At 39.3% G+C, this 24,735-nt stretch overlaps 1 protein-coding gene across 2 annotated transcripts; it reads left to right on the forward strand.

Annotated features, from left to right (window-relative positions):
* The first annotated feature begins 7,982 nt into the window (after window positions 1-7,982).
* On the forward strand, window positions 7,983-24,098 carry LOC113239190 (L-lactate dehydrogenase). Of its 2 annotated transcripts, none has more exons than XM_026476066.1 (7): window positions 7,983-8,126; window positions 9,987-10,114; window positions 19,085-19,202; window positions 19,628-19,752; window positions 21,072-21,294; window positions 22,729-22,970; window positions 23,468-24,098. In XM_026476066.1, the coding sequence occupies exons 2-7, from the start codon at window positions 9,992-9,994 to the stop codon at window positions 23,630-23,632; spliced, it is 996 nt and encodes a 331-aa protein (XP_026331851.1). In that variant the 5' UTR covers window positions 7,983-8,126; window positions 9,987-9,991; the 3' UTR covers window positions 23,633-24,098. The 2 variants fall into 2 exon arrangements, with proteins under 2 accessions (XP_026331851.1, XP_026331850.1); XM_026476065.1 differs by lacking the exon at window positions 7,983-8,126 and adding an exon at window positions 9,070-9,344.
* The last annotated feature ends 637 nt before the right edge of the window (window positions 24,099-24,735 follow it).

Here is a 24,735-nt window from a genome sequence, read left to right on the forward strand (position 1 = left end):
CGCAGTCGCCAGGCGTCGTCGCCAACAGCATCTGCGGGATTCCTGCGAATGCGTGAGCTTTCTCGAGCATGCGTGTGAATTCCGCGGAAGACGCGCGACTTGATTTTTGGCTCGTATCTAGTTTGTACTTTACACAACTGACCATAAATTAAGCTATGTACAAAACCGTTACAATAATTCGCTTCCTTTCCGTTCCGCCGCAATATAAATTGAGCCTTATTACGTGTTCTGTGCTCTTGGATAGTGAAACAGGTGCAGTACCGGCATCAATATTCACCGCTACGACGTTTAAAAGTTTGCAGCACAACAAAGGTTTTGCATGCATGCAGTGATCAGGTAAGATACTTATAACTTCAAAGAAGAATTTAAAACTGAAACGAATACATGTAAAATTGCCTTTAATAACTCTCTTTACACAGTGATAACTTAAATGACGTCATCCTGGCTTCGATGGCTCGCCTTTTGGTTTTTCTCCGATCGCTGCAAAGTTACAAACTCCTAAGATGATAACCGGTACGGGTTGTTGATAATACTTGATTTCGGGCATGTATATAGAAAAATAATTCTTACGTAAAGGATTGCCTTCCGTCCAAAAGATAAATTTTAAGTGAGAGACGTCGCGCTTCGAGGCCTCTTCCCGCAAGTTCGATTTGAGGGACTTCCGTAGCACACGTGCCGCGATTGTCGAGTAGTGCACGTATCTGAAACGACACAGCTTAGCCAGGTCCACATTCCATTTTTTGTACCATTCAGTCCTGACATATTTCAAAGAATAAATAAATATTATTACACGTGGTGAATATGAACTTCACTCTTACATTTTTCACCTTGATTTTTGGGATTTTGAATAATTAGCATTGGCGACTCTGCAAATCGGAGGGAAGAATCGGGCGTGTATTTCGTCTCCTCGCAAAAGTATAGAGAGAGAGCGCCTTCAGACGATCGGATCGGCAATAAAGTCGGACGCTATTTCCGACTCGGACGTCCGATCCGATTATCGGATCGAACGTGTATTGAGTGTTCAAACAAATATATGGTACGAATTGTAATATGATGTACGAATCCGACTATCAGCTGGAAAAGTCGGACGTGTATTCCCGCACTTAAACTATACTGTCAACTCCTCTACACGTGTATTCTATGGGCCAGCGTTAGGCTGCCTTTCCACCAGCGATGGGCGAGGCGCTACCTCGGTGGTGCGGGGATGTGTAGCGGCGCTGTGAAACGGTGTCATGTTTTCCACCAAAACTGTGCGAGGATGTACAGCGACGCGGTGCGAGGATGCGTTATGCGCGCGCGGGGTACGAAGTGGGGAGGTGAGCGGTGGCGATGTGACAGTGTCAGTTAGTGTAATACTTTCGGTAGCTCTAGTTTCCTACACCATTTTGCACACATTCCTCTCCCGCATCCCTCGCACACATCTCTCGCTATTTTGTGTGTACAAATACTTAGCTCCGCTAACCCTATTCCACAGCTGCGCTAAGCGAGGCCAGGAAAATGAAGTAATCCTATTGGTGGATTTTTTCCTCGCGCACCGCCTCGCTACGTCGCACATCTCTGGTGGAAAGGCAGCCTTTCGTGCAGGTCAAGCCAGTTTATCAAAGTCCTTCCAATGGCTTCCGGACGCTTATGTTTTTATGGACTGAAATAGATATAAGCATTCCCTTGTTACTACCATTTGGCCACTGTAGTTTGCTTTTAAATAAATAAATGAAAATAGTCGCGAAATTTTAAACTAACAGCAAGGAAATCGATCTGTTGGTTTTCTCTGCGAAAATTCCACATGTTGAAGATCCTCTAAAATATTCCTCTCTAACACAACTATATAGTATGTAAATACTTCGTTTCACCCCATGCACGTAGTGGCGGGTCTCGTCAATAATCACTTGGAATGAGCTAAACAAAATCACACTACCTTCTCACTCCCAACACAGAGAACACAGAGGCGGTTGGGGAAGGGTCGAGGGAGTCCTGGGACTCCTAAGACACCGGTGGAAGCTGAGATTTAAACAACAATCGGTCATTAATTAATACTAGGCAACAAACATTAGGCTTGCTCACGAAAGTCCGGCCGATCTCCAAGTGCTCATTTTTATTGCATGTCCGCGAAGTGTCCTTGCTCTAACTACATTAAAGTTTTAATAAATCTGCAAAGTGCAATAAAACACGCAGTCAAACAATATTTTTGGTGCAATTTTGATGAATCCAAACACTAGAACGCAGTGAATGTGAACGAGAATGTTATTATTACGCGCCCACTTTTTCGACGTATGTTATTATTTCCCTAATGGCGGCCACTAGGCTTAGGCCGGTGTCACTTTAGATTAATGTTGTCACTTAATATTGCTCAATAACGTCAACGTTTCGGTGTATACTTTTATTTTTTTCCATCCTCTAAGGGTGTATAGCAGCAAGGTGTTGTCATTCCGACACCAAAAACTGTCGTATTGACAGCTATTGACAATGTTTTAACCTGTTGATGTTTATCAAGAAGCATTAACGACGGAGCCATAGATACAAAAGTTGAAGAAGCATTAAATTCTTGTAGATATGCGATATTACATACAACTCGACTGGAGAATAACGGCAATCTCGAAATGGGAGACAATCAAGACTTTTTTGTAATACTAAGTGACGGGGCAAACAAGTCGTGCGCCTGTTGGTAAGCAACACGCCTGTCCGTAACAGTTGCAGTGCCACTCAGAGCTTTAAATTGCAAAGTTCTGAGGGGCACTACCACTGCCCCGTCACCCTGAGACAAGTTGACAAATCCCATGTGCCTGTAATTTCACCAGCACCCTTACCCTTCAAAACAGAAGGCGGCAGAAACAGGTAAGGTGGCAGTACTACCCTGGACGAACTCTTTCACAAGGCGCTATACTTACTTTACGTATGTTAAGTTGTTTATTTTACGGTAGAGATAAGCAATATTTTGTAACATAATAAGCTAAAGAAATAAGTAAGTTTTAGTGGTCACGTTAATGAGATATCATTATTACCATTGTCTGCTCACCCACTGATGGGTATGGAGTCAGCTTATGCCATCCATTACAATCTTGAAATCAACTTCACCTAGCCTCATTGATATTCTTTTTATTTTTCTACACGGGATGGCGCAAGGTACGAGCTTTAGTGTCTTGTGTTTATAATTAAAATATATGTATTATATTGTACGTAATAAACATGTATATTATATAGGTACATGTTACACTTAGGTAATATATGTACATATATTTCGTCGAGTAAATTTGAAAACCTTATAACTCCATCTTTCGTCCGTTCCGACCGAAAAATGTTTGTCCGTCTACGGAGTACAGCATGCGTAATGTGGTTGCTTCCGAAGAGGTCACCTTGGAAATGTCAACGATCTGCGTACGTATGTCAAGGTCAAATTGGATCCTCCATTGAATACTGGCGACCACGAGTTAAAACCGCTTTCATGCGTTTTTATTCCGTAAAAGAACTACAAAGTCCTTGATTAAGTAAGTAGGTAGGTACGTACAACATGTAAATTTAGTTTATACATAGTTCATGTGGGTGCTCTATACTATACCCTCTTTGTAATCTGAGTGGCTAAGTACCCTATACTCCAGGTATTGTTTCCGCTCACAATTGCGTGCGGTGAGTACATTTGCACAGTAAATTATGGTCAAAATAGGGTCAAAACAGTGGAATTTTAAATTTTTGCAATTTTGAGATTCAAATTGCGTTAAGAAACGACAATGCAACAAGTTGAAATAAGGACGGGCTAGAGCGTCATGTACACATAGGTAATACTTGATAGACCGTATTTTCACTTATGTTTTCAATTCGACTTCTCGATACGCTCCGCGTACGGGAGATAAGTAGATTGTTGGGGACATGAGAGCAGGAGAAACAATGGAGGATATTAGGTACTGCAATGATCTTTCCATTGAATTAGTTTTAGTAGTACGTTGTTTTTTACAATGCATGCGTGACTGTTGTGACCAAACAGTATTTCTATCTATAATATAATCAATTGACAGTTTGACAGTTTTTAATACCTAATGTTGTAGTATATAAAGAAAAAAAATACTGTTATGGTTGTGTACTAGATTAATTATTTGACAATCCCCGCTATACATGTACCTAATAACCCGCTATTGGATAACAACAAACACTAGCGGCCTGCGCCTAGTGTTGCCCAAAATCAGTCTCGGTCTTGCATTTTAGCAAGTCTTGGCCTTGCTAAAATGCAAGACCAAGACTGATTACCAAGATCAACCCTACGAGACTTGGGCAAGAAAAAGACTGACTCTTGCGGTCTCGCATTTACTTTGAATTGAGTTCTTTTACGCACTTTATGCCTAAAATTATAATTTACCAAGATTGTCTACTAATTCAAACACAGCCTTACTTATTAAAACAAGCTTAATCGACTATAGCAAACGGTGTTTGCAGCACAGTTCTACGAATTTTAATACTGTGATTTGCTGTCAATATTATGCTCTGTCTCTTTTATGCGATTGAATTGTTGTTTGAAAGAGAAGCAAAAGTTATTTTTATTTGCTGTCGGTCGGTGATATCTTATTTGGATGGTATGTGCTACGCATATTTGTGTTAACCCATAGAGTGACAATTTCCGGATAGTGGGCATTAAAGATTTTTGGTTATCTTCTATCATTGTTCCTTTATATATAAATCAAAATATTTGTAATTAAGTAAGTATTACGATAAGTTCATTGTTTATTTTAGTTGTTTAACTTACGTCTAGTAATAAAATAACAATGTTTTAAATTAAAACCTTTATAAGTCAACATGTTTATAAATACGGAAAACTTATTATTTTATACTTATAGTTATTAGTTATACCCACCCTGTATTACTAAATACAAAATAACAATGTTACTAAGCTCAGCATTTGTGAGCCAACCTTTAGTTTAGCATATTAATGTAAACGTACCTAGATTATAGATTAAGAGAATTTGCAAATATGTCTTTATTGAAAGAAATAGGTATGTTGCAGGTCGTATTCATAGTTTAAGCGCTTTACACATTTATGCAAAATTCGCACATGAGATGATTCGGTTTTATGAAAACATTTTTTATTTTAACAATTTCTACAATTTACAACCATATTAGTTAAAATATTATTAAACTTTATTTTCCAAAGCATAAGATGGCACACATATGTATATACATATGCGCAACACTAGTTAATTTGCCGAAAAAGACGCCGCTTTCTTATAAGACCGTGCGGCAAGTGCCCGCGACATCTTTGACATCGCTTTTTGAGTGACCGAGTGTTCCAAAGAATAAAATTTGTTCAGAGGCGCTCGGAACGTAGCTGAATGTCTTAGTTAGTCCTCGCAAGGATTTGCGTTCGTGAGGCTAGGTATATTATTATTATTAATAGTATTTGTAATAATAATAAGTATATTATAATAGGTACTCTTATATTGGACTGTGTAAACATTAACTACACAGGCTGTAACAAATAGAAAAAGTACTACTTCACCCAGTGATAGTGCCCATAAAATCAAATAAAACTAAGTAACATTCATCAAAATAACTTATTTTTGTTAAATTTGACACATTTTTACACGTGCTCTCCACATATCTTTTTCTCCATCCAATGCCATGTAAATTTAATTTTAAGTCTCCATGCGTGGCTAACATACAGACAACAGCTTATTCCAAAACTCATAGAGTTTAGTATCAATTGAATAAATTTATTATTTTTGGATAGGTTGACCTGCCGTTGACTGAATATTAATTAAACTTAATTCTGTGCAAATAAGTAGATTTTTTACGCACTCTTCACTCATCTTTTTAACCGTTTAAAGTTTGCTGTTTCTTAGTTAAGAATTGTTACTACTGACATTTTACGATACCGGTCATCGTCAAACATTAAGATAACCTGCGGATATTTGCTTATCTAATAAGTAGCAAAAGGTAATTGCAAGACTTGCAAAACTCTTGTAACAAGACCAAGATTGGGATTAGTCGCGTCTTGGTCTTGCAATGGGCAACACTAGCTGCGCTTGCCCTCAGCATCGCAGTATTCACCTGATGGTTTATTGGTGCTTCAAACGTTTTACATTTTTTCATCCATCAGTAAGTCACTAATTTATCGTAAATCGTCGTACAAATTTTAAACGTGTATTGAAACGTAATGATAGATTGGAAAGATGGGATCGGAGCAATCTGACCATTTACCTCTCTGCGCCTCCTTTAACGATTGCAGTCATTGTTAATTTCGGGGTCTTCGAATGTGGTGCTAATTAAAAATTTGTTCTTTAAAATTCTTTCACATGACGAGTGCCAAATGCACATATGCACATTTAATTATATAAGCGCCAAAAGAAAATTACCATGAGAAAAAAGTTTAAGTACCTACCTCGGAAAAATCGCTAGCAGTGTCAGGAGTCCGTTAAGTTATGAGAAAAGGGCATGAAATTAATATTAGCTTGGGAGATGCCGACGTTGGTGACAGAGCAGTTCCAGGAGTAGTCGGGAAATATGGCTAAGGATTGAGCAATCTACTGGCGGAGATCATCTGGTACTATTTCGTCAGGGAAACGACCTAACCTTCGCCTGAACACTCTGCCTAATGCCAATTATTTAACAAATCTGACCTTATTTGAACGTCTAACACTACCTATTATTATTCGACTATACAACATCAAATAGCTATAAAGGAGAAAAGCCACTCGTCCTCGTTATGGTATGCAAAGGTTAAGTCTCGTGGTCGGACTCCATACTGGTCTGCCACGCAGAGGTCCAGATTTCGATCCCCGTCCGAGAGAAATATTTGTATGGCCTACATTTATTTCTCTCGTGAGTCTGGGTGTCATTTGTGGTTGTTTATTTGTGTCCATGGCATCTGCAATACAGGGTTTCATTAGTGCGGGACACGAGTGCGTGCGTGTTATTCATATTATTTATTTATTATGGTATATAGGCCCTGCATGATGTCAGACTGGCATCAACACAATAAACCACAAATCAGTCGGATTCAAATGCATACGGGCAACCCTCGTGGATTCTCTATACATTGTTATACGAGAACACTCTAACTGACGCATACACAGTGCCTATGTGACGTATACATTTCATAAAAACGAATTTTGTTGCTCGTCGGTTAGACAGATTAGATGGAGGTCAAATACGCACTTATTTTTTATATAAAAAAAAGGATGAAATAAGTAAAAAGAATACATTCCTGTCTAATGAATAGTTACACGGAAAATGATAACACTCTTTCGTTTTATGCGCAACGGTTTGTAAACAATATAGTTGCTCAGTATTTCCTCATGTGGCATCATTGTGTGCGACTCCGAGGCCGTAGCCGCTTGGCTTGGTCATCTACCTACGTGATTTAATGACCGTCTACACGGTGTCTAGTAAAGTGACACTTTCAAATTGTATCCGGATGCTCCAAAAATTAACCACTGCCACTGACTCTTATGTGTTTCATTAGAAACGCTCGTTTCACATTTTGTCAATGTGAGCAAAGCGGAAAACAATAGAATGACATAAATAAAATAGTTTTGCTAAAACGAACAATTGTTTTATTGATCATAAGTAACACATACACATACAATAGCACTCCTGAAAATACCGTTTTTTAACCTACCTACTTCCTTCGAATAGCTCCAGTCAGGAGAAAACAAGAGCATTGTACCTGTCTAAACAAAACTATTTCAGTTTCTAAATACAAACCATTATAACCTAAACAGTGAGTGGTAGAGTCGAGGCTGACGTCATGTCGCCTTTATCTATAAAGGTGTAAGTACCTACTGTCTGCCTGATATTAAATGTAGAATCAGGCACCTAGTCCAGTTATGATTAATGCAGATATCAAATGTATAATCAGTTGTTCTGTGATTGCAGTCCAAATTCTTAATTTCGTGGCGGTCTGATGCGTTGGAATTAGTAATTGTTGAGTCCTGTATGGCGTGCAACTTTTTATTATGAACTCTGTATAGTCGGGATATGGTGTATATTGTGAGGAATACGGGCATGCGCAATACAGTAGCTCCCAAAACGAACTGTTGAAGGTCACCTTGAATATAGGAGCGCGAGTCGACCGGCACACCGGCTGCACGCTTCGCAGCTCCATCACTACGTGACTTCTCCCACGAAACTCGCAAATTATTCACGTAAGTACAACATATTTTCAAAAATTTGTGTCAATTTTCGCAGTTAGCTGTGTGAACACCTCACCTAAAATAGATACTTCCCATTATTTTCTCTTGTAATACGGCGCTACATTCAAGTTTTTTATGGCGCCATGATTAAACTCCTTGGTAATTAATATAAGTATCTAATATTTGTCTTAATATTCATAAACCTATAGAAGTACGTAACTAATACTAGTTAGTTGTAGTTATTCCAAAATTTGTGCTACCGTATAGTTACTGATTGATTCTTGTTTTGTTTGTGGAAGTTAAAGCTCGACTTAAAATAAATTCGAAAAAGCATTATGAAGAGATGCGTTATATTTGTAGGTATTGTTTGAAGAGTATTGATAGGCACATAAACATCGTAGGTACATTTACTACATTATTTTATGAAAATTGGAATGTGACTCACTCTAAACTTCGTATTCGTCGCTTTTACATATCATAAACGCTAATATTATAAAATGTGGTTTTGCTAATTATTGCCTACAATAAACAGCTCACAAAAACGTTCTAACATAAAAGAAAACTATTATCATCATGTTCCTACTTATACCTAATACGAAAATAACTTAAGAACCTTGAAGTTCCAACTTATTAGACTAATAGACGTCTACTCAAGCTAGCTTGCGAAACATGGTCAAGGACAATCAAGGACGGTACAAGAGGAAGTCGTAAGTAAATATGTATATTTAGTAGGTATTGTTATCTTTAAAAACGTATTGCCTATAGTTTCTGTGGCCAAAAAGTATTTCATTTGTTGTTTATTTTGACCTAACATTTGTGTAAAAACGTTGGCCTATACTATTATAACGACCCTAAGGTTATATTAACTTTTCTAATAGGTACTTCTTTACAAGTGCAAGGTATTGGCAAAGGTTATACATATCACATTTCAATGCAACTTTTTTGCGCGCGATCATGCCGCCGCCGCCGCCGCAGCCACAGCCGCCCGCTGCCGCCATTGCTCATTCACTCGTTCCGTTTATTTAGTGCATTCAACCCACGCGAAATGCGTTTCAAGCAAAACCGGGTCGGTGTAGATTCATTCATTCAGTACTAATGAGACCTTATAGTGGGAAGCTTGTGTTCGACTCACTATTTTACACTTATCGATATTAAGCTCGTGAAAAGCATATATTTTTTAAGTTTGCCTAAAAATGGCTGAAAACTACGTCGTCAATGGTGTCCTTAGATGTGAGTTTAATTTAAATTGAACTTTGTAGCCGTAGCATAGCGTAAGCAGTCATTTTCTAAAAATGTTCCTCTACACATACTTTTTGTATATTTTTTGTAAGTGTAAAGTACAAAGTACATGTTGAGTTGGTAAGGTGAGCTTTTAAAACCTTCAACAAACTATTCAATTAAGTGTTAATTTTTTAATAAAATTTGAAAAACTATTTGATATTATATGGAGGTACATACCTATTAGGTTGTATTTCACCACGTGTTATTAATTTTACCTCAACATCTATCTACACTAAACTTAGAATTCTTTCCTTAGAATCTTTTGAACTTAAAGAAAACTGTTTTTGTAGGTCCTCAAGGTCGTGGATTTTTTTTATTCCTGCTACAAATTATGATACCGATCTTTTTCGCACAATTATGGTTTACAGAGGGGAACTCGATCCTCCAGTTTCTTTCATCTTAATGGAGATCATGCACAAATCATTTAAAAAATATTGGTGAATAATTTTATTTGTAGGCGCTAACAAGCGCAGTAAAATATGTATATGTTTGAGAAACATGAACATTACGACATACATACCTAGACATATTTTGGTTTATAATCTTGTTAAAAAAGTCACTTATGTTCCTACATTAAAATAAATTATTTAGACAAAATGGCGACAGTGGACAAGCTATTCCAACCGGTGCAGAAGAAAACAGACGACACGGGCAACAAAGTAACGGTCGTGGGCACCGGTCAAGTGGGCATGGCCGCTGTCTTCTCCATGCTAACCCAGGTATACCATTATTTTCATCTTTTAATTATAAGCGTTTTGTTTTAATGAACAGGCCTAGAATCAAAAATACACTTATATTTTTATTTTATTTGTACAGTGCATAGTATACAGTCAAGAGCACGTCAAGCTTGACACTTTGAACTTTGGACCGTTCTTATCGTAAGCGGCATAGAGTTGGATTTATGTCTTAAGTGTCAAGCGTCACGTGCTCTTAACCATGTACTCCGCAACACTTAAAATGTAGTTTTGAAGATCGATATCCGAGTAAAGCTCTCACTTTTTTTTCTGTAACTTTCACCGCAACATTTTATTCTTTTGTACGACCACTATTTCAAATTCGACCTTAAACTAGGGTCGCGTTAATAATTATTTTATAACCCACGGGAATTACCAAGAAGCTCATACCGGTCTTTATTTAATGTTTGTACTGTCAGTAGTGTCCCTCAAATGTCCTTGCTGACTTTTAGTTGCAAGTATCGAATCTAGAGAATTCTAAACTAACCAAAAGTCCCGAATAACATTCGCGGTATTTATGACCAAATGTATGAAGAAAAATGTTGGCACAAGTCCAATGAATAAGATTGCGAGAATTTTAATTAATGTAGTCGACTTTAATCCGTGGTACTTATTCAGATATCACACAATTCTCGAATTTTGTTTTATTCGCAATGAACCTAACTGTGACTTTGACTTACCAATATAGAATTCGCGCGAACCTTCGCACCTGAACCTAATGAAAGGTCTGCCGTCCACTAACTGAAACGCGACTAAGTGCAAATGGCCAAATATCCGTTTGAAATAGCAAAAGACAGAGCACACAATTCTCTTTTAAAAAAACAGTTTATAATTTGTATTCGACTTATCGGAACTTACTCTGACGATGCATAGCAGGGGGGGGGGGGGGGGTAACTTCCCCAATGCTATTTAATCTTTATGTGAACGGCCTGATCGAGGAGCTTAGTAGTGCCATGGTGGGGTGTTCAATTGACGGTAAATATGTCAACAACATTAGTTATGCCGATGACATGGTGCTGCTAAGCCCCTCGATTAGTGACCTTAGACTCTCTCCCTTAGTCGCTTAAAGATGATATGGACTTAGAGAGGGAACGTAGGGCGCTGGCTGTTAGAAGTAATATGTCGATCCGTAGATTTGCAAGGTGTACAGTTTAAGTGAAAGTCACCTTATTTAAAACCTACTGCCAATCATTTTATGCCTGCAATCTGTGGAAGGCATTTACTCAAAAGGCATACAGCGCCCTACGTGTCCAATATAATAATGCATTCAGGATGCTGTTGGGGCTGCCGTGCTTTGTTTAGCCGTAACCTTTTTCTTAAGCCGTAACCTTTTTCTACAATAAATTTGTACTATTGAGAGACTTATATGTACCATCAAAGCGTATAACTAATAAGTCTTATCCGAACTGGTATTCAGCGGCGCTTATTAAATTGTTAAATGAAAAACATAGATACTTTAAGAAATTTAAGAGATACGGCAACCGGTCGGATGAAGAATCCTTCAAGCTACTCCGTGATCGAGCCAAGAATTTAGAGAATACCTGCTATAGAAAATATATAAATTTAGTTGAAGATTCAATTCAAAATAACCCGAAGCAGTTTTGGTCGTATATTAAATCAAAGAAAAAATCGAGTTCCCTGCCATGCTGCCTTCATTATGGCGCCAATACTTTCAACACAGGTGATTCTATTAGTGAAGCATTTTCAAAATTTTTTCATTCTTCGTTTCTGACGTCTTCTAGTAGTCTCGTCTCGCCTGTTGTTGACGTGCCTCCCATGAGTGTAGCTTCCCTTGGTGCCATATCAGTAGAGGAGATTCAGGTATGTCGCCTACTTAAGCAGCTGGATTCGGCAAAATCAGCTGGGCCTGATCAACTACCAGCTATTTTTCTTATTAGGTGCTCTGATACGATTGCCCTTCCCATCACCTTACTTTTTAGAAGATCGTTGACAGAAAGTATTGTTCCAGATGTTTGGAAAAGAGCTTATGTAACACCAATCTTTAAGAAGGGGAATAGGACCGAAGTGTCTAACTATAGACCTATCTCCAAGCTCTGTATCATTTCTAAGGTCCTTGAGAAAATCATCTATAACCAAGTTTATTCCGCTTTAAATCATTGTTTCTGCCCATATGAACATGGTTTTCTTAAAAATCGTTCTACTGTTTCAAATCTTGCTTTATTTAATGGCTTTCTCACTACTGCTATGGACACGGGAGCACAAGTGGACGTCATTTATACCGACTATAGCAAAGCCTTTGACAGAATTAATCACAGGACTCTCATTACAAAGCTTGCATACTTCGGTATATGTGGTGACCTCCTTAGATGTATTTAATCTTACATTGATAGCAGATCCCAGGCTGTAGTTGTCAGTAATCATGTATCTAGTTGGGTTAAAGTTCCAAGTGGTGTCACCAGTGTTTCAAGGATTCTCATCTACTTTGCTTTGCGGATGATATGAAAATCTTTGCGCGAGTGAAAACCAGAGACGACGCGATGGCCTTGCAGTCTGACCTGGATAGGCTTGAAGTGTACTGCCGGGCCAATGATCTGGACCTTAATCCTTCAAAATGTTGCCTAGTTACTTTCAGTCGCAAACGTAACTCTCTAATATTCAATTATTCTCTGAAAGGCGCGATTTTGCAACGCCAGTCTATTGTACGGGATCTAGGAGTAATTCACGACTCTAAATTATTATTTGATTCACACATAGATAGCATGGTTGCTAAAGCCTCCAGGTCCCTCGTATTTGTCATGCGCTGTGCAAAGGATTTTACCCAAGTGAAAACTCTCAAGATATTGTACTGCTCATTTGTCCGCAGCATCTTGGAATATGCCAGCCAAATTTGGAATCCACGATACGATACTTATATTTCGCGTTTAGAAAATATTCAAAAAAAATTTATTCGTTTTCTTTGTTACCGTACAAATGACTCTAACAATACTTTTAGCTATTACTCCCTTTGTAAGAAGCACCATCTGTTACCTCTAGTATTACGTCGTGAGATAGGTGACTTGATGTTTCTATTAAAAATAGCATCAAGCTCCATTGACTGTCCAGAACTGCTATCTCAGTTATTGCTGAGAGTCCCCTGTAAGTCATTAAGAAATAATTCGCTATTGTATCTACCACCATCTCATACCAATTATAGACAGGACGAGTTTATGTGGCGTGCCAGCAGTAACTTTAATGAATTGTGTAAAATCATTAACCTAGATTTATTTAATACAAGTGTGACTTCGGCAAGGATGTTTACTTTTTAATTTTTCTCTATGTTTGTAATTGATTATTTTTTCTTTCTTGAAAATTGTGTGCTAGAACTTGAAAATCGATTGTTATTTGTGAGGACCTGTAATTGGCTTTATGTCGTTATTATTATTACTTAATTTAGTTTTAAGCTGTTGGTCTTCCTAATAAATAAATAAATAAATAAATAAAAATACTGCAGCGCGTCGGCAATGTTCGCAGAAGCCTTTTCGGATAGCTTCCAATCCATTTTAAGAAAGCGACAAGCCTCCCTAATGCAGCGGGTGCGCGCCAGCACCAACAGCCTCCTTACTACAGTAGCAAATAGAGTTGATGGTCCTTTCAATGAACGTCTCAACTCGTTGCATGTAGTGCCTTCTAAGTGGGCTGTAGAATAAAAGTACTCGTAAATATGTACATAAGTAAATGTCATGTAATAAAGTAAACAATGTAAATTACTAACATAGTTTATAAGTCCGTTACTAATTATATATGGATTCAGGTCCGAAATAAATGCTTATTATTATTATTATTTTCATATTTATTTTAAACTCTATATATTTTTAACTTATTATTATTATTATTATTATTATTAAATAAAATAAATAAATAAAATGCATTTAATTCGGACAACAGTGGATCCATAGAATGTTAGTATTACAAACAAACTTATATAACTATGTTAGTACGAAAACTTAAATGAAGGGAGGACCAGTGTCTAAATAGACCGCTGTCCCACCTATCAGCTACTCCATTCAGGAGTCTGTGACGGCTAGCGCATACCCTACGCATCGATGCGGCGCAGCGCTTGCGCAATGTCGCACCAAAACCGTCTACACTCGCGTCCGCAAACATTCCGGACGCGCTACAGTATCGCGGCAGCCGTAACAGAATCCTGAACGCGTCATTGTATAAAACACGCATTGTGTTGTATGAGCGTTGGGTGTACCTGCTCCATAAACTGCAGGTATACAGCGATGTACAGTACGCTTTAAATAAAGTAATTTTAACTCGTACCGTACATCGACTGAACCTGCGCGCCAACATATTCGCTCTTATAGACAGTGCTCTGCGTTCCCTCTCAATGTCCGCGTCATCACGTAAATCATCCGTTACCAAATGGCCAAGACATTTAAAGGAGGTCACCATCTTAAGATCTTGACCATTTAGCAGAATGGGAGGTACGTGTGATGGACATTTGCTTCCCGCCTTAAAAACCATACACTGACTTTTGAGCACATTGTATCTAAGATTATGCCCAATGGCATACGATTCGCAAATGCTAATAAGCATTCTCAAGCCACCGACAGATGGGCTCAGCAGCACCATGTCGTCGGCGTAACTTATATTATTAAAGCAGATCCTGTCTACGTGGCATCCGACATGCGTGCTGCTGAGCTCACCTATCAGGGCATCTATATACAGGTTAAATAATTTCGGTGATGTCAGTCCCCCCTGCCTCACTCCACATTCCAAACCGTACTCGTCTGACAAGACGTCACCCCAACGGACACTATTTCTCTGGCCCTCATACCAACATTCGAATATACGTGTAAGTTCTCTGGGAAATTTGACCTCGTCAAGCTTCTTCCATAGCAGGTCGTAGTTAACGAGGTCAAAAGCTTTAGAGAGGTCTAAAAAACATGCGTATACAGGCGTTTTTCTACGGGTGTAATACTCAACAGCATGCTTAAGACATATGATTGCGCTCTCAGTAGATAAACCAGTTCGGAAACCAAACTGTGCGTCTTGTAAATTTACATATTTGTCTAATTGCACATTAAGTAGGCTATCCAGTACTCTAGCGACAATTGTAGCCAGAGAGATAGGTCTATAGTTCGTCTTGTCAGAAATGTCACCAGTTTTATTTTTGAGTATAGTAACTACTACAGTTTTCGTTAAATGCATTGGTAAATATGAGTGTCCAATACAGAGATTAAAGAGCATTGATAATAGTCTGGGCAAGTGCGGCCTAGCAAACTATAAATGCTCGACGCTTAAGTGGTCATGACCAGGAGATTTTCCCCTTTTCATTTCCTTCAATGTTTCAATTATGTCTTTCGCAGTAAAACGTACTTGATGGTCATTTCTAGTCTCATCGCCGAGCACCTGCCACCCACCGCTCCTGCCAACAGACGACTTTATATTAAAATGCTCCCTGAACACGTTGGCCAAGGGTATTTGGCGTCAGAGATGCCATTGACACTGACAGAGAGGCCAGGCTGTGCTTCCATCTTCTTAGTGAGTTTCCAGAAGTTGCGAAAATCATTTTTGCCGTGATGAGTGGCAAGCAAATCCATTTTGATTTGTTCTTGATGTTGTTGAACCCACCTAAGTCTAGATTTAAATACTTTACGACTAGAGCACATTGCGTTAAATGTATACCCCGCTGTGGGTTTACCACACAGAACCCAATTTTGAAAGCAAAGCCTCGCCTCCCTGTGAGCCACACTAACATACTTATTCCAACCTATAACTTTAGGTTTCCCGAGACCACTCGTGACGACCTTACTGAATATAGATGCCTCACACAATGCATTTATTATGTTACAATACAAGTTCTCAATGATATTGCAATGATCTAAGTTTTGTATACAGCATTTGTCACTACAATTTCGAAGTTCGTCAGGCAAATCAATTAACTTTAATAGTTCATTACATTTGTTCGTATAACTGTCAATTTCAAGAGGTGTTCTCACACCCCACCTTATTTGTTTTCCGCTCGATACAGAATTACGATTACACAGCTTTGGTTTCACCAAGTTAATATTGCATTTAACAATTAAAGGGTAGTGATCCGAGCAATATACATTATAATCAACAAACACATCAACTACAGATTCCCACCCAGCAGTTGTGGTTACACAATGGTCTAACCACCTTAGACACCCATTCATTTCACTAAGGTAAGTATAAGTGCCAGAGTCGATGCCTAGTTTAGTCATATCCGCACAAATCCAACCATGCTCGGCACAGAAACTCGACAATTCGTCACAAAATAACTCGCTCGGGTGAGCGTTAAAGTCACCTAGTAAGTAAACCACTTCGACACAATGTTCCTTGACTATTGCGACCATTGCACTCATACACTGCACGAAATCAGGCAAATTATCTACGCCATCGTTTGGCATGTACACACAAAATACTAGTATCTCTTTATCACCGGACTTTATTTTAATAGCACTGATTCTAGCATTGTCACACTGAATGACGGAAGTAGACGGAAACATCTTCTTACGCCATAGCAGCGCGGTGCCGCCATAGGGCCTGCCTCGCAGCAACCCCTTTGACGTGTCCACTGCCGATGACCCCGTACAGGCAAACTCGTCGCTTATGCTGTTTAGAAACGTCAGGTCGTGTGATAAAAGCCAGGTCTCCTGTAGCGCTATTATATCCGCAAACGTACATATATGTCTAATGTCATTAATTGACCGTTTTATACTACGACAGTTAAATGAACACAGACTGACCTCATGTATAGCACTATCCATTAATGGCTATTTGGGAACCGACCGTAGCACTCATGGCGCTCGTAGCGTTCGTGGCGTTCGTTGCACTCACGGCCTTATCACTCCCAAAATTATACTTAGTCGTCACAAAACGACGGAAATTATTTTTATTATTATTACGGAATTATTATTATTATAGCTGAAATTTCATTAAACAATTTAAATATTCTATAACTAGGTTATGGTTTTTTATGATATCTGAAAAAATTGTTTTGTCACTTACCCACGTTTTAGCTTGCGAACCGCAAGCTGTGCCGTGCTGGGCCGCAAGTGCGTGCGGACGAAAATTAGGACAATTCATTAAACAAATACTGACCAGTCCTTTTGGATCTCTCGAAGTTCGTGCACTATGTGAGAAGAAAATATTTTATCCTTAAAATGGCAACGCCAACACAAAATTGAATGAAACTCGTTACTGTCAAGAACGTTTTATAGAGTTTTTAGTACTACAAGCGCAACCTCGTGCACACAGCTTCGCTTCCCATTAAACCTGTGCATATCTTATCTGAAAGTACAAGCTCCGTATCTTTCTACGTTAGTTTTGATTATAGTGACCCTCCCTACCTACCCTTAGGGCATACAGAAGGGCATTATGACCTGTGCGCGCGCAGGAACTTTACAAGTTCAGATTCTGACCCCAGATCAGCCAGTGTACAGGGTTCTCAAAGACCTCTGTCACTTGACTTCATCCAGCTCTTCGAGAGGCTATGCCTCGGGTGAGCCGCCCCGAGTGCAGCTGTAGGCACGCTCACTTTGTTTGTTTGTGTTTTTGCTCACAACTAGCGGTTGCCATCGCTAAGTCGTCGACTCTGAAGCCACTGCCAAATCTCCTCATTAAGGCACGCTCACTTCCCGACGCAGAAAAACGATGTCTCTCCAGTTCCCAATAACTTAAGCGGCTGGAGGGACCGCTGAGAGACCTTGTTCTCTACTAGATTTCCGGGTTAGTGTCGGAGATGCCAGTCGCAATGTCCTGCGACAATGTCCGGACATAGCTTCCAACTTAAAGGGCAAGCAGGCCCTTAACTAGACTGCTACTAAGACGCGCTAACTGCTCACGAGACAGACGCGCCGACCACACCTACCGGGGCAGACAAACATGTCCGTCTCTGCAGCTAACCACAAACCCCAGCGAGTCCATACCCAGACGCCCGCAAAGACGTATCACTGGCGGAGGGCTTGGCCCGGACGCGCGCTGTACCCTGGCCTTGCCGTCGAGCCCGTAGTCTCTCCGGAAAACCGTCTATCGGGTCGGTAGATAGAGACAACTGTAGGATGACAATGAAACCTGTTGATAACCCGGTCCTGATCACGTGGAATTTACAGGTATACGGTGTTATGTTAGAAGTATCATATGCGACCGACGCCAAAGACCTTTTCTAAACTAAAAAAGAAATATTTCGTATAAAGTTAACCTTACGCCAGAGAGGTTCCCACCAACCACAACAAACGGGACGAATCTGAAAGTGCAGTCGTAAAGGTGAGCGTTAGTCAGCTGAAGTAGACAATTTCTTTCCTTTATTAGGAAAAATGTTAGTTCTTAGGTGTGTTTACGAAGCGCTAGTTTAATGAATATTAAGTTATCTATCTACTTACCGCGTTGTGTGCGGCCGAACGATTACCGTGTTGGTCTGCGACGCAATGGAGTCCCGGGTTGGATTCTTGGGGCCGGGAGAAATATTTGTATGGCCTACATTTGTTTCTCTCGTGAGTTTGAATTTGTTTCTCTTGTGTCTCACTGTGTGTTTGTCCATGGCACCCACGGTAAAGGGTTTGGAAAGTGCGGGACTACGAGTGTATAAAAAAAAACTTATCGTATTGGCACGAAGGGGACAGTGGGGGAATTTAGGACAGAGAATGAAATGTCTCAATTTAACGGGAGAGTACTTTCGTAATCAACCTTTATTTATTTATCGGTAAGAAGTGGACATTTATGTGTGAGATCAACGAGAAATAAATAAATGAATATAAAATTGTTCAAAAAACCAACTCGGGTAGAGAAAACGCGGCCCTATAGGATTTGCAGCGGGAGTGCATTCGTTAGGTGGAATCGTCGACTACTCAATCTCTCGAACAAACTTTGATGATTTCGTGATTGACAAATACAGAATTTCCAGGTCAAATTCTTAGCGAGATGGTTTTGCTTATCAACTGCACCAAAATATTCAGCCGTATTAATATGTTTTTTTGTTATCAGAATGTGACCAACCACATAGCGTTGGTAGACGTCATGGAGGACAAGCTAAAGGGGGAAATGATGGACTTACAACACGGTTCCTCCTTTATGAGGAACGCCAAAATTCAAGCCAGCTCAGGTACGTTTTCCCGCTCCAGGAACATGAACAAGCTAATGGCATATTTATATAATTAATGATTAGAAGTACTTTGTTAACAACGCACACACACACAATATTTGACTATATTTCAAAATAAAAACTAAAATATATATTTCTGCATAAACAAAACAAAACTGTGTTTCTCTGAAACAATAAACTACCGAGTACTTTTGTACTCAGCAACGTCACTATTTTATCACATAAAAAACTAGCTCGTTAATTACACAAATTATTCTCTTGCCGTGTATCGTCAGCGCTCTCTACTTGTAGTAAATTGATTCAAGTAATATATTTTGGATTTGAGAATTTTAACTAATAATGGTTGTCAAATGTTTCCATTTATACACGTTTGCACTTTAAATATCAACAATACGAGTTTTACCAATTTTGTTATGACCATATAGACTTCGCTGTCTCCGCTGGTTCCAAGATTTGCATAGTGACAGCTGGAGTCCGCCAACGCGAGGGCGAGTCGCGCCTGGACCTCGTGCAGAGGAACACCGACGTCTTGAAACACATCATCCCTCCGGTGCGTACCTGGCTTCACTGGTCGAAGAGCCCCCGCCCCTGCACCTTCGACACGACTACGACAGTTTACGCCGTCAGACCGATTTATTCATTTCTTCTTACATTTACCTAAAAACTTTAGATCCATAAATATAAATTGGGGCGAATATAAGAAATCGTTCGTTAGTTTGCCCGTGCCCATGTCCCAGAAGCCAGTCCAGTGTCAAGCATGGATGACACATGGATTTTTTATTTCATTTTTACCAGAATTAGTATGACCTGGCCGTTAAAATGGTTGGAAAGTCGTCCACGCTAAACGATGACTTCTTACGTTTGAGTTGGAAATCACTTTCCTATTTCAAATTTGAAATTAAAAATAAATCTAGTCCCAACACATCACACAGCCCAAGTTTAATACATTGCTTAGGTACATACTTAGATTGCGTGGGTACTTTGACTAACGTTTATTACTAACTGAACTACATATATAGCATGAAAAAGTTTTTTTTTTATATTGACCTTACTTCATTGTTCCAGCGGAAATAAACCTGGGCAGCTTTATTTCTAAAGCTAACGTAAAAATGAGTAGATTAACATAATAAATATATATTTTTTTCATTTTATTTCTCCTAAACTTGAACAACGCCAAATTATATCCATACATATTAGGTACCTAATACAGTTACCCTGTATTAGAGAAGGTCACATGCATGCTGTCCATCACAAAAAATGGTTTTAGAATTCAATATTTATTTAATCAAAGTATGTACACCATACACTGCTATCAATAAATACACTTCGGCCATCTCGCTGTACACACGTTTATTTCTTGGCGAAAGAATGGTCGTCAAACGAAACAGTCTTATTGCTTAGCTAGAGGCGAAGCTGCGGAGCCTTGAACACCTCGTGAACTTGCTTGCATGAAATAAATAACATATAAAAATAAATTGTACCCCATTTCATCCTCGGGGACCTAGACATAGTCTGGGATTCCACACCCGTGTTGTGGTTATGCCCAGGATTTGCACGAGGCGTTGCGATTCCTCGTACCCCTTTGGAGTGTAATTCCCTGCCTGTAGATATGTTCCTTGAACGCTATAACTAGGGTCATTTCAAGGAGAGAGTGGATAGGCGTTATATGTATAGGTGTGCATGCTCCATCGTCGACTTCATTATTACTTTGCACCACGTGAGATGGAAGTTAAATGCGCCCCTCTACCTTTAAAAAAGCTTTGCAACTGACGGAATATTTTGCACTACAAATATATTTGAAAATGGCCAGAACTGCAATAGAACGGCAATTGTATGGTTTAACGTTTAATAATAATTTATTACGTCTAGCTTGTCAAGTACAGCCCGGACACAATTCTACTAATCGCGAGCAACCCTGTGGACATCCTCACGTACGTGTCATGGAAGATTAGCGGGTTGCCCAAGCACCGCGTCATCGGGTCTGGCACAAACCTCGACTCCGCAAGATTTCGATACTTGCTCTCTGAGAAACTTGGTATTGCTCCTACATCTTGTCACGGATACATCATTGGAGAACATGGCGATAGCAGTGGTAAGCCTTTGGATTACAAATGATGATAAATTTTGGTGGACCAGTTGTAATATAGATTTTAAGACTTTCGTGGTTATTCACTAAATGATTATCACTAGTAACAGGTTTCTTACCACGGTATAACTTCTTTTTATTTTCCCGATATTTCGGAACGGTTGCACGCTCCATGGTCACGGGTTGACTGGACGGCGACAGATGACAGCTTTATGGGCAGACATATCTGTCTACCCTCTTGCGCTGTCGACGACTACCTTCATCGCGATTTGTTGTGGCGTTACCATTGTCACTCACTTTTTTCACACAAACCACACTTACTGTATCCACACGCGAAACTGAACTCGAGGTGTTTTTGTTTTTATTACTGCACGCACTAAGGACCGGATTCCATGCACTGGACAGTTTAAAACCATCATCACGGTTAAATGTTTTGTACTTCGTGATCTCGATGGCTTCTCGTACCAACCGTGGTATGTAGTGACGTTCTGTCGAGAGTACCTGGTACAAACACCGGGTGTCTATAAAGTGAACTGCAGTTGTGGGAGCTCGTATATCGGTCAGACTAAACGAACAATTGTCGATCGTATGAAGGAACACATCCGAGCAGTAAAAAACAATGATGCACAGAAGTCGGCTATAGCACAACATCTCACACAGACTGACACTAACCACTGGATCGAGTTGCATAGCCCCCAGGTACTCTCGACAGAACGTCACTACATACCACGGTTGGTACGAGAAGCCATCGAGATCACGAAGTACAAAACATTTAACCGTGATGATGGTTTTAAACTGTCCAGTGCATGGAATCCGGTCCTTAGTGCGTGCAGTAATAAAAACAAAAACACCTCGAGTTCAGTTTCGCGTGTGGATACAGTAAGTGTGGTTTGTGTGAAAAAAGTGAGTGACAATGGTAACGCCACAACAAATCGCGATGAAGGTAGTCGTCGACAGCGCAAGAGGGTAGACAGATATGTCTGCCCATAAAGCTGTCATCTGTCGCCGTCCAGTCAACCCGTGACCATGGAGCGTGCAACCGTTCCGAAATATCGGGAAAATAAAAAGAAGTTATACCGTGGTAAGAAACCTGTTACTAGTGATAATCATTTTTTTGACCAGTTGTAAGTCTCTCGGCCCTAGATGAGGAGATCATGGGTTCGATACCCGGTAAGACCAGTCTATGGAACAAACCAATTCTACTAAATAATTTCTGGTCCGAGTAAGTGTTCTGGGTAGTGCCACCTCAGAGATAATTTATTTACTCTGGTAGGTTCATAATACCGGCAAGAGACCAATTGCCTACCTTAAACATGCCTACTACTACTTATTAATTAATACTAATAATTAGATTATAATAAGGCAATATTGTTATTCTTTAATTAATCCTGACTTCCTCGTCTTCATTATATTGTATGTAAATTGTTAAACATCCGATAGTGCCTGTGTGGTCCGGTGTGAACATCGCGGGAGTTCGTCTCGGCGACCTTAACCCCAAAATCGGCGAGGACGACGACCCTGAGAATTGGAAGGAGATCCACGCGCGCGTCGTAAAGAGCGCCTACGAGGTTATCAAATTGAAGGGTTATACATCCTGGGCTATTGGTCTCTCTCTCTCGCAGCTTGCGAGGGCCATTGTTACGAACGCCAACAGCGTACATGCTGTTTCTACATACTTGAAGGTATCGTAATCCTATTCGTTATCATAATTTGTTTTGTTTTTAAATTGCTGGAGGTTTACAAAATTTGTAGCGATTTCCAAAGGGTAACAAAACTGCTTTGATTTAATAGATTCACTTCAGATCACAATAAAGATGCGCAGGGGCACTTACGTCTAAATATACGACGACACAGAAGCCAGTGACTTTGTCATCCACTTAATTTTATTGCCCGTCTAAATATCGGCTAAAAATGTAAGCCCGCTGCGTTTGCAGTGTAGGTTATTTTCATTAATCGACTTTTACCAATTGACTTTCGAAAGAATTGGCCAACTGATCCATAAATATTAATTAATAATAAACGTGCATTTGAAAGTCCAAAAATGCTTACGATTCTTCTGACTGTTCATCAACTCGAAAACAGAAGTCTTCGCTTCACGTTACTTTGTGGAAATACAATTCTAGTGGAAACAGGAAGTCCAATAATGTACATTGTAGTGGATACAGTCCTTTTTTTTTAGGGCGAACACGGCGTCGAAGATCAAGTGTTTCTATCCCTACCGTGCGTGTTGGGCCACAGCGGCGTGTGCGACGTCGTCCGTCAGCCTCTCACCGACGCTGAAAAGAACCTATTACAGCAATCCGCCAAACTGATGGCCAAAGTACAATCGGGCATTAATTTTTAATTACACTCGTCTGCTTAAGTCTCAATAGGGCAAATGCACTTGCTTCTTGGAGAAAAAAGATGAAAATGATGTGATAGTTAGTTAGACGCACCAAAAAAGTCTTTTGGCTCGACAGAAAGGTGATGGCTATATAATAGCACGCTTGTCGTCTCTATGTCGTTTTTACTACAATTTTCGAATGAATATTCTACTTCTATTTTCATATTTCAGTATTACTTGTAAGATATTCTTGATATGTGCATTGACATTTTTGTAATTGTATAATTTGACAAAACATACTGATATCAGTAAAACACAGTATGATATACATGACAGTACCTACAATTGAACAATCGCATTATATACGTGAACCTATTTTGTAGAAGTTCTATTTTTCACAGTTTTCCATTGTTTATAATATATTTTTAAGGACACAAATTATACATACGATTAAACCCTTTTAAAATAAATATTTACGCCAAGTCCATTATGATACAGCGTTTCATTTCATCTAAACGAAGAGGTGCGGTGCCAGGTGCCGTTGAAAGGGAAAATGACGGAATTAAACAAATTTTTCACAAAATTATGTAATATTAAATTATTAGGTACATATATTCAAGGTATATTCAATAATGTATGTACGTAGTTATATGTATATCAGTACTAGTCAATGACGTTATCATATCTTATAAGAAGTGAAACTGTCGGGCAGCTCGGTAACATTAATGTGAATAATATTTTCTTGAAATTGATCTGGGACGTCAGAAAGGCTTAATAAGGTACAGTAAAATATGCAGAATCGAATTTAGCACTTGGAAATAACAAAAGAAATACATAATTCCGTCACAGATTCCTTCAATTTATGTAGAGTTATATAAAAGCTTTACAGATGTGTTTTGTGTCACCATAATTGAATTTTAAAAATTTTACAAGTCTGATAAAAAACTTACTCGTCGCAAAAAAAAGTAATAAAGACTGTGTGATGTGTATATGGACACCTAGGCTACTCCTCCGCTTGAAAATAAACCTGCTATTATGTTAAAAATTATGCGGCTCTAGTACACTTGTACTACACACTAGGTACTTAAACTAAATGTAAACAATCTTTGATACATCTTTTTATT

This window comes from Hyposmocoma kahamanoa, unplaced genomic scaffold (assembly GCF_003589595.1).
Source record: "Hyposmocoma kahamanoa isolate Upper Pololo Valley unplaced genomic scaffold, ASM358959v1 99702, whole genome shotgun sequence".
Taxonomy (NCBI): domain Eukaryota; kingdom Metazoa; phylum Arthropoda; class Insecta; order Lepidoptera; family Cosmopterigidae; genus Hyposmocoma; species Hyposmocoma kahamanoa.

Excerpts from the sequence above, each read along its gene's own strand:
- LOC113239190 (XM_026476065.1), top strand. The coding sequence starts at position 9,308 with ATGGCTGAAAACTACGTCGTCAATGGTGTCCTTAGAT. Across the intron at positions 19,203-19,627 it reads CAAAATTCAAGCCAGCTCAG|ACTTCGCTGTCTCCGCTGGT; the intron begins GTACGTTTTCCC and ends ATGACCATATAG. Across the intron at positions 21,295-22,728 it reads AGAACATGGCGATAGCAGTG|TGCCTGTGTGGTCCGGTGTG; the intron begins GTAAGCCTTTGG and ends AACATCCGATAG.